Source organism: Heliangelus exortis, chromosome 2 (genome assembly GCF_036169615.1).
Source record: "Heliangelus exortis chromosome 2, bHelExo1.hap1, whole genome shotgun sequence".
In the NCBI taxonomy this organism is placed as follows: domain Eukaryota; kingdom Metazoa; phylum Chordata; class Aves; order Apodiformes; family Trochilidae; genus Heliangelus; species Heliangelus exortis.
The window spans coordinates 57,817,813-57,837,210 of NC_092423.1; the positions used below are offsets into that span (position 1 = coordinate 57,817,813).

The following is a 19,398-nucleotide window of genomic DNA, read 5'->3' on the forward strand; positions in this document are numbered from 1 at the left end:
GAGCTCTCACTGTTTTCCGGTACCTACTTCCTGCCATATCAAAAATAACAGCAGCTGCAGGGGCCTGATAGAGAAGAGCTCCAGGGGACAATTTCTCACAAATGGGGTGGGAAAGAAAAAAAAAAAAGAAGAAAAAAAGACAGTTATTAGGGAGCCGATAACATACAGAGCCAGCATCAGATTCATTGTTGGAATTGATAGCACGGTAGGCTATGGATGTTGTTGTCAAAAGAAAATAAATGCTGTAAAATGGTCATGGGAATGATAAGTCTCTATGTTCACTGGGATAACAGAGGTAGCTTTATAGCACTTGTCCTATTGTATGGAGTATTATTCTTTGATTAGTTAATGTCTCTGAGGGCCAGATAAGCAAGGATGAATGTTCTGCCCTAGAAGCTTTCATGCTTTCTCTTTGTCATGGCTGTCTGTGGAAAGATACAACAGAAAGCTATGCACACGTAAAGAAGGCCCCATGCCTCACTGAAAAACTTCACAGAAGATGGAAAATTGTTGAATTTATTCTACTTTCTATGGACAATGCACGATTCAATGTCATCGCTGTCTCCTTACGGAAGGAGTACAGCAACTCAAGAGATGGCAGAAAGGGACCTTACATACCTCCACAACAACTGCTCCAGGAGAGAAATTTCTCTTTCCTACTGGCGTAAAGGGAAACAGAAATGGGCATGGTGCTTTCACCCAAAATATACACTATTCAATGTGCAAGAACGTAGGGTTTCTGGAGATCCCTTTGGCCTAGGCCGTGTAACCAACACAAACACTGCTTTAAATATCAGCACATCCAAACAACAGAAGAGTTCTTAAAACCCTGCAAGTCAGTGACACTGCATGCACAATGCAGATATTTCAGACTAGTGTATGTGCTGTTAACCTTTACATATCAATATAATATAATCTTCTAGGGTTACTTTGGGAACTGTAACTTGTGTCTGCATTAACTTTTGTGCCTCTAAATTTTCATCCAGTATTAGAGATTTTAATGCATTTTTTTAAATTCAGGAGTTTTAAAAGGAACACTAAGTGATAGATTCTCTTGATTATAAGTTGTAACATGATCCAAAAAGCAAACAAGACAACAGAAGAATTCCCATTCACTTAAGTGGGCTTTGCATCACATTTACGGACACGTAAAAGTGGTTTATAAATGCACAAGGTATGGCACTGATGGCTTGGCAGGGAAGAAACTGTCACTGCATTATAAACATCCTATTTTGCTCATTACTCCCTAAAGATTATTGGAAATGTTTTAATGTTGATACAGGAAGCAGACAAGTAGATCTGTTCTCTTACTTTGCCTGAATTTTGAAGCATACACAACTTCTCTGATGCCACCAGACTCACTTCTGATTCCTGTCATTGAAAGAGGACAAGAACATTTCTGTATTTACTTCAGTGTGTTGGCTTTACTGCATATGCATGCAGTCACAGTTTGATCCTAGAGCCCTACCCACTTTCAAGGTAATAGTGGAAAATGATACACAGGGTTTTAGTTGCATGTGTTCTTTCTTTTCTAGATTCTAAACCATTTATCTAGGCCTAAAAATCCTTGTTTTGTTGAGTACACAGCTCAGCTGCCAATTTTAAATTGCTAAAACAAGATGTTCTTATCTACTTGGTTCTTCCCATCCTCAGAAGAGGCTCCTATAAAACAAGAATCATCCTTGGTTCACATACAAGTAGTAACAACTAGAATTACACAAACTGGCCAAGTTCAAACAGACTAGACAATATTCTGGCCTAACTCACAAAATATAAACTAGGTAAAATGGGTTTTTTTCAGCCAAAATATCACAAAAAAAGAAGGTGAATTTCTATTTCTGCAAAAGCATGAACAGTGAGAAAATACGTAGGCATTGCCTAATCCTGTTTTAACCACTGTTATGGCTGTGCTGCATTACATATGCTTTTAAAGCAGAACATTCATGGTGAACTGGTTAAGGAATTTGGGGGTAAGATTAATCAATCTTCCTTTCAAACTAGACTAGATCAGATCACAGAAGGACTTCAATCTGTCACAATTCTCAGCTTTTGTTCAAGAAAGGCGAGTGAAGGTTGGAGGCAGAGTAAAGAGCAGCACTGCAATTATTTACTGACATGTGACTGGAAAGAATATCACATAGCTACACGGAGCAGTTTGGACTTCAGACACATAGGAAAGAATGGTTCGTTTTATGACACTAATCATAGCCAAGGATTAAGATATTTTGGAAAAGCCCTATTATTTCTCATTCTGCAAACCAGGATTTCATTACTGGTAAATAATGAATTTTATGAAGTCTATTCACACAAATTAATTTCCTTTCCTGATTTCCACTGGCATGTGAGGTACAGATGCACAATATAAATAAAGGCTGTAAAGGAAAAGAAAAGGAAACACAGAAATGTCTGCTTGTACTTAAAATGGGGTGTTCTCAAATAAGGCTGTAGCTAGAAGACTCTTCCCCGCAGCTTAGATGTTCATTCTTAAATAAATGGTTTGATGGTCTGAACACGTAGAAAACAATGCAGCTGCACTCCATACAGATGGATATATGCTGACTTATCCTAGTTGTCTCTATCAAGTAAAATCAAAGGTAAGTTCTCCCACTCTAAGATTTTAATTTTTCAGCAGCAATATAAAATCTGTAAGTCTTTTCCCATGTCATGAGAAATATTCCTATTTAGATATCTTGAAGAATTCTGGCAATCATTTTACTGTGTCAAGGTGTGGGGGTTTTCCCCCTGCAGTGAGGCTTCCCTTGAATGAACCTTTTTCATCTGAAATTTAAATCTGTCTTCAGACAACTTTCTGAACACCAACATTATTGAGAAAATAAGCACATTGTTCAGGGGACCATGCACAACAGAAAGAATGACACAGCCTCGTTTGGCAACACAAGCATCTGCCAGCTACTCTCTGAAATTAGGTTTTAACTGACAGCAGAGAAACCACTTTGGTCATTGCGAAATCTAGATTTCATCATTAGAGAAACCATAAATAGCCACTGAAACAACAGGTATACAGCTGGCTGATCTCTCAGCTGACTGACCAAAGATTCACACGATCTGACATGGGCAGTCCTGTCTCCTACCATCTTATGGACTCAAATAAAAAAAGAAAATAAGTTTGCTTCAAGTTTCAAAAGCAGATTTTTTTTCCCCTAAATTTCCACCAAAAACCCAAAGAAATAGTTATTCCATTTGTAGATTTATTTGAAGGGAATCTGGCATCTCTACCAACTGTCAGTTAACTTTTCAAACTCTCCTCTGTGCTGAATGCTTGAATACAAAATATTATTTATCGTAATAAACTCTACCCTGCTGTTAGCTAATTGTGCTGTTACACAAGGGCAGGTACTAGATCTTAAAAATCAACAAAAAAGGGGATGATACATAAACACACACAGTGTCACTTCTCTGGTTTAGAATGGTGATATTCCCCATAACAAAATTAATTGGTAGGGAAGGTTGAGAGAGGAGTTTTCTTTTTAGTTGAATGGATTTTTCATATTTTTTTACATGCCAGAATGATTTTGGTTTGGAAACACTTAAGAGATTCTTGATGAGACACCATTCAGTCCAGGTGCTTTTCCCAAGTTAATATTAAATATGCCTTTGGAAACTTGAGTAGATGTTCAATTTTTTTCTAATTTAATTTATTTTTTTTAATTTTATTTTTAAAAATAGTTGGCTCTAATTGTTGTTGTTTTTTTTTTTAATACAGTGATTCTTCTGTTAATTTACTTGTGTCTCTGATATTTTCCCCGATTTAGGACATTCTGTTTCAGAACATCCATCAAAGTTGATGGAAAAAATTTTCATGGCATTTGGATCATGTCCTAAATACAATTTGAATGCCATCTTTCGAAAGTTGCAAAGTAAAGGGATTTCCTGACTTATTCTTCAGTTGTACAACCTTGAAAATGAGCTTTACAAATCCTACTCTGCCTTGTCAAAGGCTTGATCACTTCTCCCACTTCTAGCACTTCTTTTTTATCATAAAAACACCAAAACCTCCTACCTCAATACATTTATATCTCTCTGCAGATCAATATAGATAAACAGACAGGCTCCTCTGACTCCTTACTGCTCAGATACACTCTCCAATAATATAATAGTTTAATGAGAACATGGCTCATTCCATCATCTCCTCTCATTTTTCTCTGTACTTGAATTACTTTGATGCAAAGTGAGGTATTCTTCAGATAACACTTTCCCATGGCAGTAGAATTCTCAGCTTTTACTACACCTTTTTACCATTTCAGTTCTAGAGAAACTCCTCTCACACCCACACTAACCCTTTCCCCTCTCCTTCCAAATTCATCTTCGCCTTCTTTCACTCTAGTTACACCACCAGGTAGCTTCACACCCATAGTACAAGTCTGAAACTTTAAAATGCTTGGTAACCATGCTACAGCACCATGACAAAGGTTCTATTTTTTTTAGTATGTTCCCTAAATACTACAAATGTGTACACACAGACACACGTGCTTGCACTTGTCACAAAGCTCCCCAATCCCCATGCTGTGCCTGATTCTTGCCAGGGTGCAGCCCCACGCAGAGCCCCTGCTTGCACTGAGCATCCTAGAGTTCCATCACACAGCTCTGGCTCTACCAGAAAGTATGCCCCGACTCAGCTGGGGACTGCAGCTATCTCTGGACTTGTAAACTAGCTACTAAAATAGTGCAAGAAGATGCTTTCACATTAGCATGTCCTTCTGGCAAACCTTTCCCTTACTTCAGCACTGCTGGCTCATCTTTAGGACTTGAGTTTGCCATCAAAATAGTGTGAAGTATCTGGGATATTGGATTGCAAAAAGTAAGTCTAAACCCTCTGCAAAGGAGATGGTTGTCTTTAGCTCTACAGTTCTGGCTATGTGCCAAGTAGGGCAGAAGCCAGCAATTTTTCTGGCAACAATGGAGGTCTGCAAGTTCCCACTAAGTGGTGAACTGACACACTTACCCAATTGTGACTCTGATTTTAAAAGACTATAGTTCTGCTTGTCTGGCCTGTAAAGGCCCAACCTGGGTTTCTGGAAAAAATGGGAAAATTCCTGTAAAATCCTCTCAAGAAGATATTGCTACCGTTTGTCCACTGATGCAAAAGGTATAGTCTCCCTGTAGCTGATGGTATTTTCTGCCCTGGTATCATCTTTGCTTCTTTTACTTTGGCTCTTCAATAAGGTCTTGTTTCATCCTAACATACTTTCAAGGAAAGTAACATAGGCATAGCTCACAAGGAAGAAAACATAGGCAAAAATCACTGAGAACTGTTTCAAAGAATGGTGGACTTGGCAGCGTGCTAGGACTTGATGATCTTAAAGGTCTTTTGCCATCAAAATGACTCCATGATTCTACAAGGTTGCCTAGGAACTCAGGGGCTGGACCAGAGCTGCCATTCCATCTCTGGTGGCCCTTCCAGGGCCCCATTTCTCAGAGACCTCGTGTAGTCTCTGGATGAGACACATTTAGTCAAAGCTTGGACTCTTTCTGCACAATGTGAACTTGCATTGCATCAACTCTAGCAGTTTCAGGAAGTTCCAGCCTTTGACTGCTTGGGCCTGAGGGACAGCTCTGTATCATCTCACACAACAGTTAACAGTCAATGAGTCAGGGAAATTTTGAAGAAAACAAACAAGGGTGTGCATAACTGGAAAAAAAAAAATCAGAAACAGTTTATCTGCTAACCTCCTTCTAAATGACAATTTCACATATGATCATTTAGATTGATAAGCACATTTGAACCTGCCACTATTACTAACCCAGAGACATTGCTACAAGGAGAAGATGCCTGGAGAAATTTTTAATGGCTCATGCAGATGCTCAGAAGTGAAAGTCCCCAAGAGAATAGCAGTAGCATGGTGGAACAGTTTTCACAGGGGAAAAAAGGCCAACTAACAACAAGATCATCTTCACCAGTTTCTTCAGTATGCCAAAAGAATAGCTGGATAACAAAAGCTCTATGCCTGAAAAACATTCAGGATCAGTTAAAAAATGCATCTCAGAGGCATAAAGAAGTATGGAGCCAGATTTCAGAGCTGCAATGCACATTGCAGTCCAGAGACTGTGCACAACAGAATGGGCTTCACCTGACTTCATGTTCCTGAAAGATTTTATGCAGCAAGCATACCTGCAGGATTTTTAGATAAATAAGTCATGAATAGAAGAGATTTACATCACTTTCACCCACCATGACTTCAGAGAAGAAAAAAAATTAGTATACTGAGTCTTATAATTCATTACATATGTCTGTGTACGTATGCACATATGTATACGTGCACACATTCTTTATGTGTGCCTGGATTTGCATATACAGGATAGAAATACAAGTTAAACCAAGGCTTTTCTTGTGACTCAAAAAGGGCATTTTTTCTAATTTGCAGAAGATTTTGCTATGAGGTGGCAGTGAAACATGTATTTTCCCTAAAGCTCTAAAAAACCTGACTGCTGCTCTCAGGATATCAAAATTGATTTGTAATATCTACTGCAATACCCATTCTGCAAGATATCACAAGAGTTATGAAATGGAACCAATCTTTATCACTAGCTCCCACAGAAATCTAAGATCAAGAGCAACCTGGACAGCACAGACATGAAGGGTCAAATCTTGTCTTGTCTGTACTCCCATATAGCTCCAGAAGGACCAAAATTAACTAGAAAAATCATCCTTCAGTTGTTCAAAGACAAGGCAAGTGAGGAATGTTCTTCTGCATATGTGAGACTTGAATAACATGAGCTATAACTACATAAGGACCAGTGAACTGAATCCACTAATTACTGACTTTGATAGTCTATAGAATTACTTTTCAAGACTGTTCAAGTGCTCATATTGAAATTCACATGTTCAGGAACAATATAGTTTGAGAACTTTGACATAGTTGCACCACCACTTCACTTTCTGGTATTTGTCTTGAAGTAGGTTTCAACATGAGCAAAATATAGAAGACCTACCAACAAAGCAGAGCCTGTAAAGCAGGCAGAGGGTTGGTCCAGCTCCTTGGTTTGCACTCAGATCCATCCATGCTGGCCAACAGGGAACAGAACCATGGTTTTCCTAATGTCTTTCTTACTCACCAACTGCATCCAGGTATTTTCAATGTCCAGACTTTTCAGGCTTCCCCAGTGACAGAGGAGGAGGGGAACATTTTGAGGGGCTGTTTTCTTTCATAAGCTTCCTCCTAGCCTGGAGATAAGGCTGGTGTGGAAAGCCAGTGCCTGCTTTGGTTACAATCAGTATTAGCTCTTCAGAAAGGAGGAAAGAGCAGGAGCCAGGTTATCAGACAGCCCACTCTTGACAGAAATGGTCAAGCCACTATCAGGCCCATGACCGAATCCCCCAGCTGTCTGGCAGACACAGATGAAACAATCAACTGTGCCATGCAGGAATCTGCAAGGAAAGACTCCCCCTCTGCCTGTCTATCAGCGACGAGATTTCAATGAATGCACCTATTATGCATTTTAACTACCAGCCATATGCCTGGTCCCATTCCCACCAAACCCAAAGGGAATGGTGTTATTGACTTAAGAGGGAGCAGAGGCAGGCCCTGTGCTGCTGCTGCTCTGTGATCCCCAGCTTCTTGCCAGTATTTAGCCAAGAGCACCGAATGTGAAATTGGGGAGTTTATTCATGAGAGTGCTTCCTCTTGACATGCGTGTGTTTGCTGGGCTGAGCTGGTGGCCCTGCTTCAGCCCTGTGTGAGACTCTGCTCCCTGGAGAAGAGGGGTTTTCTGAAACAACTTCCCGAGAGCTGTGTTACTGAGATGAGTTCAAGCACATGAGAGCCGTACATGAGCCACGCAGCCATACCTGACAAGTGAACACTGCACAGCTCAGCAGAAACACTTCAAGCAAACAACGTATTCCTAAAATTAATTACATTGGAACGATGCATTCTTATGAAGCTTGTGCTTCTGCAAGCCACATATTTACTTTGGCACTCCCACAGGCCTAAAAGCAGATGTAAATGTTACCAAGGCTCAGATACAGCAACTTCTTCTCCCCTGATTGCCAAGGAAAACTTACAGAAAATAACCCACAAAACCTTTACCATTTGAAACAGCAATGCCAACAGCTATTACTATGGAAATAGAACAAATAAGGCATAGGAGTGAGAAGTGACTTCTTCCCCAGCTAACTGTACAGCCACTAGCAGGGCTTCAGCGTGAAGCCGGCTCTTAGCTGAAAAGAGGGAGTGCAACACAGCTTCAGCTGAACACTTAATGACTCAAAATGTTTAATGTGAAGTTGTGTGTGCAAATGTGCATCATGCAAATGCTGGGTTTTCAACACCAAAAACACTTGAGTATCAAAACATTGCAAAGCACTGCTTGCTGATTCCTGCAGTTTTCCCACTACTTGGCCAGTCTCCTGCTCCCTCTGCCAATGTCTACCATCTCTCAATAAAGTTGGAGGCACACAGAACTTCCCTGAAGGGACTCTACACTTCCTTGAAAGCTTCAGACTCAAGGACCTCCTGGAAATCCAAGTGTTGATGTCAGAAGAAAGCCAAATTTGCTGCTAAATTTCACAGCATACTGCAGCTAAGAGGTATAGGCAGGTCTGCTCTGTGGGCAACTGCACACCTGGGACTGGAGAAAAGCAGGAATGACACCTAGTCTGGTCAGCTCAGCTGCTCTTCTGGGCACTTTCTTCTGGTGGGCCTCCAGGGAGAGCAAATTCAGCAAATCTGCTAGAAACAGCAAAACCCGATCCTGCGGGTGTGCGGTTTCATGTAACAGGATACCCTTCAAACCCAGACGTGCAAGTTCACTGAAGGTCTGACTTGAATGCATTACTTCAGTCCTCCCTTACTCATCGTGTACAACTCAAGCCCCAAATGTTAACGACTCAGCATGTTTTATCACAGTAGCATGTACACTCTCAATCATCGTTAGGATGAGGAGGGTCTAGGCTCAGGCAGCATGCCAGATTAAGTAAAACTTTCCATGAGGAAAGCTATTTGTTTTCTCCCAGAACTACGAGGCTTGGCCAAGAGGGAGTGAGGAAAAAGCTCACCCAAGCCAGACCAAAGCGCAGACAGTGTTACTGGACTTTACAGACTACCTGCGTGTTCTTCTAATGACATCTGGACTACTGGAAATCACTGAGCACACGCAGAAGTTTTCAAAGGTGTAATTGTGGCAGCAGCAGACTAAACTTAATGCCTTGAAAGCCTATCACTTTAATCATGAAGCTGAGATATATGAAAAAGGATACATTTCAGCAAAAGAATAATTCTGTCTGCTATGATTCCTGTTCAAATAAACTATATCACCAAACCACGTGCACTTGAAGAATATAGAGGAGTGAAAAAATAACATATGGTTTAGAGGCAAAAAACTTTCATATATACTGTATAGGAGATATATGGACTTGTCAGACATCTAACAGTTCAACACTGTAAGCAATTCATGGAAATGACATTAGCAATAGCTCATATTACATCCAGGAGTTACAGCTTTTACTGCAAAAGTTATTTTTAAAAGAGCCATGTTTAAAGTGAAATGGCTGGCAGGGCTGCAGCTTTCAGTAACACTTTACCTGTGGTTCTGCCACTTTTACATACTTATTGGGGACTTAATGCTCCCAATTTACCTTTTCAGAGTAAAATAAAAGTTGCAATGAGTGCATTCATTGGCATAGAGCTATAAAACTTGCAGCTGTGCAAAGACAATCACAAGAACAAAAGCCTCTTTGTTTTAAGAAAGATGATGATGTGGTTCTGATACTTTTTGTTAGCTACATATCTAAACATCAGACACCTTCATTTATGGCCTATGTATTTTCATCTTACTACCCAAAGATTTATAGATCCGATCAAGTCAAGATCAGGATCGAGATGTGCCTGCGTGGGCAGGAGGAGGCTGAATTAGTGTACACCTCTTCAGACAAGAGATCTGTCTTTCAAATATTGCTATTCCAGTTCTGGCTCCTACACACAACTTGGGGCATTCTGGAAAACAGTTTTTTCAATGTCGGGTGGAACCCTGGCTCCATTGCCAGCAATGGGAGCATGCCTTTGATTTCAACATGACTAGGACTGCAACTCAAAAGTTGAAATTAGAATCCAAGCAAAGCTCAGAGAAGACAAGATCTTCAGCTTCAGTACTCCAGCATACCTTGATAAAAGAATCCTCCAGGCTGCTGCTTTATTTTCAGTCAAAAACTGGTTTTGTAAAGTTCTGTGTCTTAATGTAAAAAATGGGATCACTATAGCATGTACCATACACCTTGAAATCTGCTGAGAATGCAAGACATATATTTTTTCCTGTTGATACCAATGTGTTTCCCTCTTGCTTTTTTGAAACAGCTTCATTTTCATCTGTAATGAAAACTGCTTTCTTTGATGTTTCTAATGACAGGAAATAATTTCACAACTGAGTGTCATTCTGCTGCAGGTAAAAAATGTAATAACTGATGGGAGTGCCAACTGCAACTTGAAAAATGTTTCTTGGCTTTAGCATACCTAATTGAACTCTCTCCATCCTGGCGTAATAAAAGCTCAGTTCTGTGTTCCACCCAGGCAGCACTAGGTCCACCAAAGGGAAATGGGGATAAGGAAGGTAATTTCAAGTCACTGTCAGCATCTCCTGTTGTGAGCCTGGCCAGTTCCCAGCTGCCTAGACATCCTGAAAGCTGTCAGAACTTAGCCTACATGACCTCTGCCTTGGGGGTTCTTCTATCACTGAGAAAAATATTTAAAATTCGGAATAATTATTTGAGCTATCCTGGTCAACAGAAAAGAAGCAGGATTAGTTCAAGAGCAGGCTAGAACAGCTTTTGACTCAAATCCTACTTGGTGGGGCAGCAACAGTAGCACATTCAAAAGTGAGATATAAATCAGGTAAATTTTCACATTCCATTGAGAAAATGACTGGTCCAAGGGACCCAGAAGAGTTCTCAACATATTGTAGCTTCCCCAAAATGGCCATCTCTTCAAGCAATTCCAATTCCACCTCATACCACACAAGGCTGTATCAGACTCACTGATCCCCAAGTAATGTGTTCTCTTTTAAAAGCAATTACTGCAAGGACTTGTACAGAAGAGGCCCCTCTGTCCCCCTACCCTCCCAAGTCTGCCTGTACTAGGATTTTCCATGAACTCCACCACCCCAGCACCCTGCACTTCCCCCAGGTTAGATCTGAAAGGGAAATGTCAGGTAACCATCAGTGTTTAGGGCAGAGCTGGCAGGGGCACATGGAGCCAGCATGAGCCCTGGTGTGGTCTGCGAGGATGCCTGGCACGAGGAGGTCCGTAGACACTCCCTAAATCGCTGCAAAAGACCAAGAGATTCTGAAGAGGACCAAAACCAGGCATAAAGGCCACATTTCAGCTGCTCTGAATCAAATCCTGCCATGAAAGCAGCAACGGGAATCAGTCAGAAACTTTGTCAGGAGACTGAATTAAGAATTATTTGAAACAAGTGCTGTTATACAAGCCAGATACCTTTCAAGATCAAGAGCATAGCCATAACATATCAGGTATCACTTTACGGGGTGAGCTTTAAACATGTTCTATGTGTTGTATCATATATTCACATACAAAGAAGGACAGCACATTTAATAAGTAGCCCAGGTGGCTACTGTAGATTTTGATTTCAAACAGTTCTGCCAACAACAAAACTTATTTGCCAAAATGGAAACCTCTTTGGGTGCTCCCTTTATATCACTTCAGCTGTTCACTGTTACTTATGCAGAAAAATATCACATGCAGAATATATATTTATACAAACTCCCTGACTCTTTTTTTCCATCTATATTCTGCAGTATAGATGGTCTATATTTGGAAATCCTCGAGGCCAAAAATAACGAATATTGCTCTGATCCCATAAGCTGAAACCAAAAGTATTTCTGTATATGCCTGGCCCAAGACTGCTATACATATATTAGATACATAAATCAAACCTCTCCAAAGTGGTAAAGAAGCAACCAAAAAATTTTATCAAATATTATCTGGCATAACCAGTTAGGTATTTTATCTGTCTGGTAGTCCCATGAGTATGTTAGGTGTGTCTATACCTCAAACTTCATAAGTACTTTCAGGTAAAACTGGAAGCATTAAATAGCTACAAGACACCATGAAGATACTTTTTTTTAACAGAGTGATGATTTGACAATTTAATTTTAATGCTATTAAAACATTTTGTTACTTTTAAGTTACTCCAGGGATGAGGTAAATTGTGGGTATATATAATGTATCAAGCAAGAAAGAAGTCAGGTACATCTTAGCTTTCTCTGTGTTTCATATTGTTCACAGGTGCAAAGTTTATAAAAAATACTAAACAAAGTTTAAATCATGTTGTATGCAGAGATATGAACTTTATCAGTAAGACAACAAATTATAATGAGGTAGTCTGGCAATAAATCTAAAGAAAAAAAAGAAAAAGACTGTCCTTACTCATGGGTATGATTTGATATTTCTGGTTTTCAGAATATGGTCATAAATCACAGATATCCTACCCACTCCTCCAACAAGGAAAACCCTTAAAGACAGATATGATCCTAACAAGAAAAAATAGTAATGGCTTAAAATCTCCGGTTGCCCCAAAAACCATGCACAAGAAAAACCAGTTGCTCCTATTTCGTATGAGCCGCCCTGCAAAACCTTTTCTCCCTCATTCCAGTCATGGCCAGAGGCCTGAATGAAGAGGCACCAGGAACAAAGGCATCGCATATGTGGAGTGTTTTGCCTTTTCAGTGCAGACCTTGGTGAACAGCACCTACGTGGGACACCAGGAGCAATTACTGGTGGTTTCCAGGCAGCCACCGTGGTGGGCACACTGCCCTCTGAGAGTGGGCAAGGCAGCCCAGATGTTGTCCTTCCATAACTAAGAGATGAGCATGAGAAGGGGATTTTTCACTAAGACTGGATGAGTTGATTAGAGAGTTGCTGGGGAGGATGACATCAGATGTGGATTCAAGTTGCACTTACTCCAGCCTAGGGGTGGGCTGCAGCCACTCAGAGCAGTCCTGCTACACTCCTTGACTGGCAGCAACAGGCTTCCTGCCCATCTCATGGGCCGGACCCAGATACTGGACCCAGGGGATGTGGTTCCATAAGCTGACCCAGTGGAAAATTACATGGGTTTTGCTATTTTTGGCAGGTTAATTTTAATTTTCCATTAGCCTGCTCTGCTGCTCCATAATCAATTGATATGACTCAAAGGAAGCAGCAAGAACATGTGGCTAAGGGGAAGACAGACTGAGGCCACCCTTTCCATGGGAGCCTGCAGTTACATCCAATTGAACACAGTATGAAACCAGTGTCTGCCCTGGTGGTGGTAAGGCTGCCTCCTTGAAATGCATATAGCATAGACCCAAATGGGCTTCCAGCTTGACTCACAGCTTTGTGCTCCTGTGCTCTGTGTATAAGGCATGGTTTGGAGAAAGGATCTTGGTCCACCCAAGTCCCACAAGATACACTTCCTTCCTTTAGACTCTCTGCTACGTACTTTCTCTCTTGACTATTCAAATACTCAGACAAGAGGACAGTTGTAGTCCACACCTGATTTTTATAAGGGCTTCCTCTGATTACTGATTACAATCCTTAGAGACAACTGGTGGTGTCATTTTTTGGAACTACTAGGTTAATGTTTTCTATTATATATTGTTAGCACGACTGTTACGTCTATGAATTCTTTCTGGGTCTGTAGTTCTTGTGGTCAGCCAAAGAATGACTTCGATAGCCTGCTGGATGCCAAAGGGAAGTATATCTGCATTTGGCTAGCGGAAGACTTCTTCAAGGTTAACTTCAAGTATCAGTGTAGATGTACATGGTGGATTCTACAATTACTTCTGATTATCTGTCAGAGGATTGGTGTGCACTTGTGTACAGTAGAGGAAGAGAATGAGCACTGCTGAAAAAAAAATAACCTCTTTCTCAGTAGCAACTCTTTCCACACAGTAGCGAAGTTCCTCTGTTCCTCCAGGAGAAACCTGAAGAAGGCATGGCTGAGGAGGTTTACCCTTCATCCCTGAGCTGCAGTTCCATCTCTCCAGAAGAGCCAAACCAAAGGCAACTTTCACAATATGGCTAGAGAAGTAGTTGCTGGATTTTGAAGAAGTGGGGCAGAAAGGTTGCCCATTTCTTGTGCTTTTGTAGAAAATCAGCTATAGACCAGGTTTAGATTTTATCTGTGTTTTCTTTCTTCCGCAGATAACTTCTGATTACTCTCAAAACCAAAATTTGGCTTGTTGTTTTGGCTGGGTATACTTCTTGTTTGGTTTGTTGAAATCTTTCTCCTTATAGCATAGATATGTGGTAAAAATGCACACTATATGACACCTTGTCATAAAAGATGTGTTGTGCAAAACTTCAGTGAACTGAACTAATTAGAACAATTTCTTAGACCTGTCCATTATGTAACCAATAATGATAATTTTCCTAGAGCTGAAAAGCAGAAGGCTGCTACTCAAGCTCCAGAACATTCATTTGTAATCCTAATTCAGTGACTTTCATGCTGTTTAAAATAGAAGAACTAAATGACTCTTCTTTAAAAACAGTGCAATGAATTGTCTTTAAATTCTTCATGAAAGACAATCACATTCAGATTTTCCTTGGCACTAATTAGTTTCAATGCAGCCATTTCAAAGGCATTTATTCAAACAACATGATATATGAAGTTATGGGGCTATTGGAAGGGAACTCATGTACTGCATGAAGGTGATGGTCCAGAATACTACTGAGATACTTAGCAGCAAGTGTTAAACCACAGTTCAGTGAGGTCACAAACTCAAATTCCAGGTTATGCCTTTTATTACACTTGACTAATAAATCTGTGGCAACTAGAGTCTGACAAGTCCATCACAGCATTTTAACTTTTCAGTGGTGCATACATATAGAATCTTACAAAAGAAGAAAAAAAAAATAAGAGCAACAGCAAGTCCACAAGAGTAGAATAAAATCAGTCAGATGCCACCAGACTAAAAAGTTATGCTGAAAGCTGTGCCTCCCTTTTTAATTTGAAACTTCTCAACTGAAGTAGGGTAGTTTATAATTTAGTTTCAGTGAACTGATTTGCACATCAGATGTCTCACTGCATTATGGGTGGGGCAATGTTAAATATTTTCACTCCAGCTTCGCAGGTCACTGTCATGGGTGTAAGACTGTAAGACTAAGATTACTGCAACATAGCTATCAGTCATGCAGCTAGCTCTATGGTAACTAACAGCATTTAATGCTTAGATAACACGGTTTCATTATTGCAAATGAAATTAAAGAGCCTTTTACCATATAGACACAATCCAAGCAAAAGTCCGCACCATTCCACCAGGCTGTTAATTGAACTTTTTTCCACCAGGATTCGAAAGGAGGATAAGGTTAAGGGAACTCACTGATAGAGTAACATGGTTGAACGCAAACCTATGCCGTGGAGACTTACCATCATCCAGGTACATCTGGTCCAATTCCTCAGGTTCTCGCTTGATCGTTACAGGAATAGGGGCCAAATTATGATTACTTTCCTGATGTAACTCTGGCAATGACAGTGGTTGGGTTGTTGGAGACTCACTTCTGTGAACCTTCGGCAGTTGCTGCTGCTGTTGACCCATTATGGATGAATGAGTTGGACTGCAGGACTGCAAATAGGTTGGCTCTTGGGTAACAGATGGAACTGGAGAAGAGGGACTGTTGGGATAGAGTGTTTGTTGATAACCAAGGGGACAGCTACTGCTCAGATGTTGACTCACCTGCGGCTGCAGCATGATGTGAGATGATTGCTCGGGGGAGCCTGGGTGCACAACTATAGATCTTGGCACTTCCTGTATGGTGGGGACACCTCCAGTGGGCTGCTGAAGTCCAAGGTGACTGTGGCCTGTGTTGGGGATGCACTTGTAAGGAGAGGACGAAAGGTCGTGCAGCTTGGGGCTTGTGTTGGGAGAAGGTGACATCACGGCGTTCCTCTGCTGACAGGAGGCAAAGCCAGCCACGAGGCAGGAACCGGGATCGGGAGGCATCATGATCTGCTGGCTGTAGTATGGTTTAGAGAGGGGACTTAAGCCTTGGTTCATTGGTCCACAGGTTTGAGCAGGCTCATAGTCATCTGTGGGTTCTGTTTTTATAATTGGAACTGTTAAAAGAAAAAAGTTTTAAATAAACATAAGTTGCATATTGGTATGATCAAGTTGGCTTGTGGCTAGGATACCCTTTGCAAAACAAACATCGTCTTGAATAAGACTCTGTGTCTTTTGCCTAGTTCTCCCACCCTATAAAAAAAAAAAAAAAAAAAAAAAGAGAAAAAAAAAAGAAAAAAAAGAATGAGTCATCAGCACAAAAAAGTCACAGCTGGTTCTAATATTGAAAAGGACTTTTTTCTTTGGACTCTCCTCCAGCACTAATGTGCTATAAAGATCTATTTGCAAATCGCTGTGCTTCGGTGGAAGCTTTAGACCAAAGAGCACCATGGATTTGTAGTAATCAAAGCAAGAATTTTAACTTGGATATACTACCACATTTCTGTGGCTACTGATGGCCTATTTGATAAATGTCCACACATTTGGTAAACTAGTGCATAATAAGGTAGAGATAGGGCTTTCAGAGTTCAGTGGAAGTAAAATTGCAAAGATACATGACAAACTACTACGTACAAGAAGTTTTCAATTATGAGGGTATTTTTGAAAGAAAAGGATTTGATTTATTTAGTTTCTACATGATTGTGTTTAATCTCACTCACCAGCCAATGGGTGTAAAATAGTCAGTAAGTTGCATACAGCTTTCCATGATTCTAAGTTCGATCCAACCTGCTAATGCCAGCTCCTAACAAATGTGAATGCAGTCTCTGACTATCAAGAAAAACTTACTCCTGTCCCAGAGAAACTCCTCTGCTTGCTTTACCCATTGACCCAAAAGAGGCTCTAATTGAGCTGCCAAGACATGTCTCTGAATACCACCTGCACATTAGCAGAATCACTGTCTATGAGCATCAAATCAGCCATGACAAATGTAGAGATGCTTTCTCAAGTCAGACAGGGTTTGCCTTTGCTGCTTCTCCTGCAACATATGCAATGCCTAATTAAAAGACATTCACTTTCTCTACTAGAAAAATTATAAATAATAGGGCCTAGCTAGTCTGCAGATGCATTTTTTCTAACCAGATGCAACTCTCAACGTATATAATTGAGTATGGATGCACAGGGGCATTTATCTTCTTTCCTAGAAAGGCATCCACAGGAACAGCAATCACTTAAGGGTACTGCTGTAAATTTACAGTAACACTGGACATTATCTTTCAAAATGTTATGAGCATCTCTGTATTTTTATTAGAGTGTATTTTACAAACACTGTTATACGTTCTCCAGCCATTTACTATGCTCGTGCTTGAGTCTTTTGAACCCCTAAAAATGCACGTGTGCATGTGTGCATATAAAATCTCTGTTAACATGCACAAATTTTGCTGCTGGTGAATGCACTTCACTACCCTTGTTTAACAGTCCCCTAGCCTCTTGTTAACTTTACTCTTTTTATGTTCTTTCACATATAGATTCTTGCAACACTTGTTTTAAGATTTCTAGCGCCCCTAGTAAAAACATGACTATATATGTAACAGATGCACAGGTGCTGCTCAAGACAAACGTGCTATGGATAATGGACTGTCATTGGATTCTTCATAATCTTATTTTCACCTGCTCATGTGCAGTACACTGGCTAGCAGGGCTACTAATGCACTTGGTTGCAGAGAAGCGGATTCCAGGTTCAGTGACAGCTTTATAAAACCAGTATCACACCCTTTATGAAAATGCAAGACCAAAGAAACACACCTAGATAAACATAGCAGCTCAGATGTTGTAAGAAAATACCTTTAACAAGTTCCTGAGCTAGCAAATATTCTCACATGTTTTATATTAGGTTCACTGTACTAGCACTAACCACAGCACAGCTGGAAATATGATGGTTGTTGAACACTGAATTTTCCCAATATATCACTGTTATAGAAACACCTGTGCTAAGTAATTCCAAGCTCAGACATTGGCAATTCAACTCCAATAAACCCTGGAGTTGTCTGACTTGTTATAACCTACGGAAGGGTTATAACCCTGGTGGCAGGGAGGTTGGAGACTTTAAAGAAGGTAAATTCTTGACCTCAGGCTGATTTTTCATTGTAGCTCTTCTACAGCACATCTTTGCTACTTGGTTTACCAGTCACCAGTTTTTGTCACTTCACTGTTAACTTTTTCTACATTAATGCAATGCCATGCAATCTATCTGGAGGTCAGATTAGTGTCCGTGAACACTGGGCATTTGTTTTCAGATGTTGCTACACTGAAATACACCTGTTGCAACTAAGAGAGGGTGACCAGTAAGTCTTGCTCTGGACTGGGTGAAAGACTGATGGACAGAAGGGATTCTAATCCAGACCTGTTAGTCCAAAAACTCTCTTGGAGATGGGGACAGCATCTTAAGGACACTCCTAGCTGACAAATTCAGAGTTCAGAGGGAAAATAGAAGCTGATATTAATTACAAAACCAGTCAGGGTAAGTCACAGTAGCTTGTTTGCTGGTGAGTGGTTGGTAGCTGAAGAGGGAAACAAGAAGGCATCTGAGATTAACAAGGTTTTCCATTCTATTTGACATTCGTTTACATTGTCCTCTTGTATTACTCTGAACTGATACCCCTGAGCATCAGTTATTTCATATAATGGGAAACAAACTGTCTTTAAATAGACAGATACTACCTGCTCTTAGGCTTAGAGGTGTCTGAACTTGTTCAACCATGCTGCCTCCATAACCTTTTGTAATGTGCTTTTTCAACACAGTAAAAAAGAAGTCTCCACTTGCTGTCATTTATTTTGTTTGTATGCTAATCTCAACACTAGAATAGGTCTCACAAAGAAAGATGTAAAATATTAATGCTGAAATGGTGAGGGGATTTGTATCTGACTTTTGAGTGTTTTGCCATTTGTATAGCCATTTAACACTGTGCAGGCTGAACATATGAATCTTACCAAGCTAGTATGGTACCCACTCACTGCCCTTTAAACCAGTGAAAATGTCTTTACAGGGTACCAGTTTGAAGAAGGAAGCTCTTTAGGATTTTTTTTTTTTTTTCAGCCTGGAGAAACCTTTACTAATGACCCAGATGATGTGGAATCAGACCTGTAAAGCTAACAATGCCAGAAGAAATGTAAGACATCCACATTTTCCTTTCTGGCTATACCTCAACTTCTGTGTTTCACATAGACAACAATATAATTTGACTTATGGAGGAGAGATAAACTACCTGTTGCTGCACTACACCAGTTAACAGTTCATGACACTCTATCTCGTATCTGCTTCTCCCTAGTCTATGTAACTTCAACAAATTGAGTCACAAGGTTCAAAAATTTTTGCCAGTGTTCGTATTTCCAAAATCAAATGATCTGTGGGTCTGATCTGGTCATTCTGAAAGTACTTTGACAGTGTC

At 40.4% G+C, this 19,398-nt stretch overlaps 1 protein-coding gene across 9 annotated transcripts in view; it reads right to left on the reverse strand.

The window, feature by feature from the left end:
• NFATC1 (nuclear factor of activated T cells 1) overlaps positions 1-19,398 on the reverse strand; it is a 118,762-nt gene that overhangs the window by 16,526 nt on the left and 82,838 nt on the right. For 5 of the 9 annotated variants that reach the window (XM_071736290.1, XM_071736287.1, XM_071736285.1 and 2 more), the window contains one exon: positions 15,382-16,068. In XM_071736290.1, coding sequence (XP_071592391.1) covers positions 15,382-16,068 — 687 coding nt within the window. Of the gene's footprint in view, positions 1-15,381; positions 16,069-19,398 lie in introns of those variants that run through there. The other 4 variants (XM_071736289.1, XM_071736288.1, XM_071736292.1 and 1 more) reach the window with 4 other exon arrangements.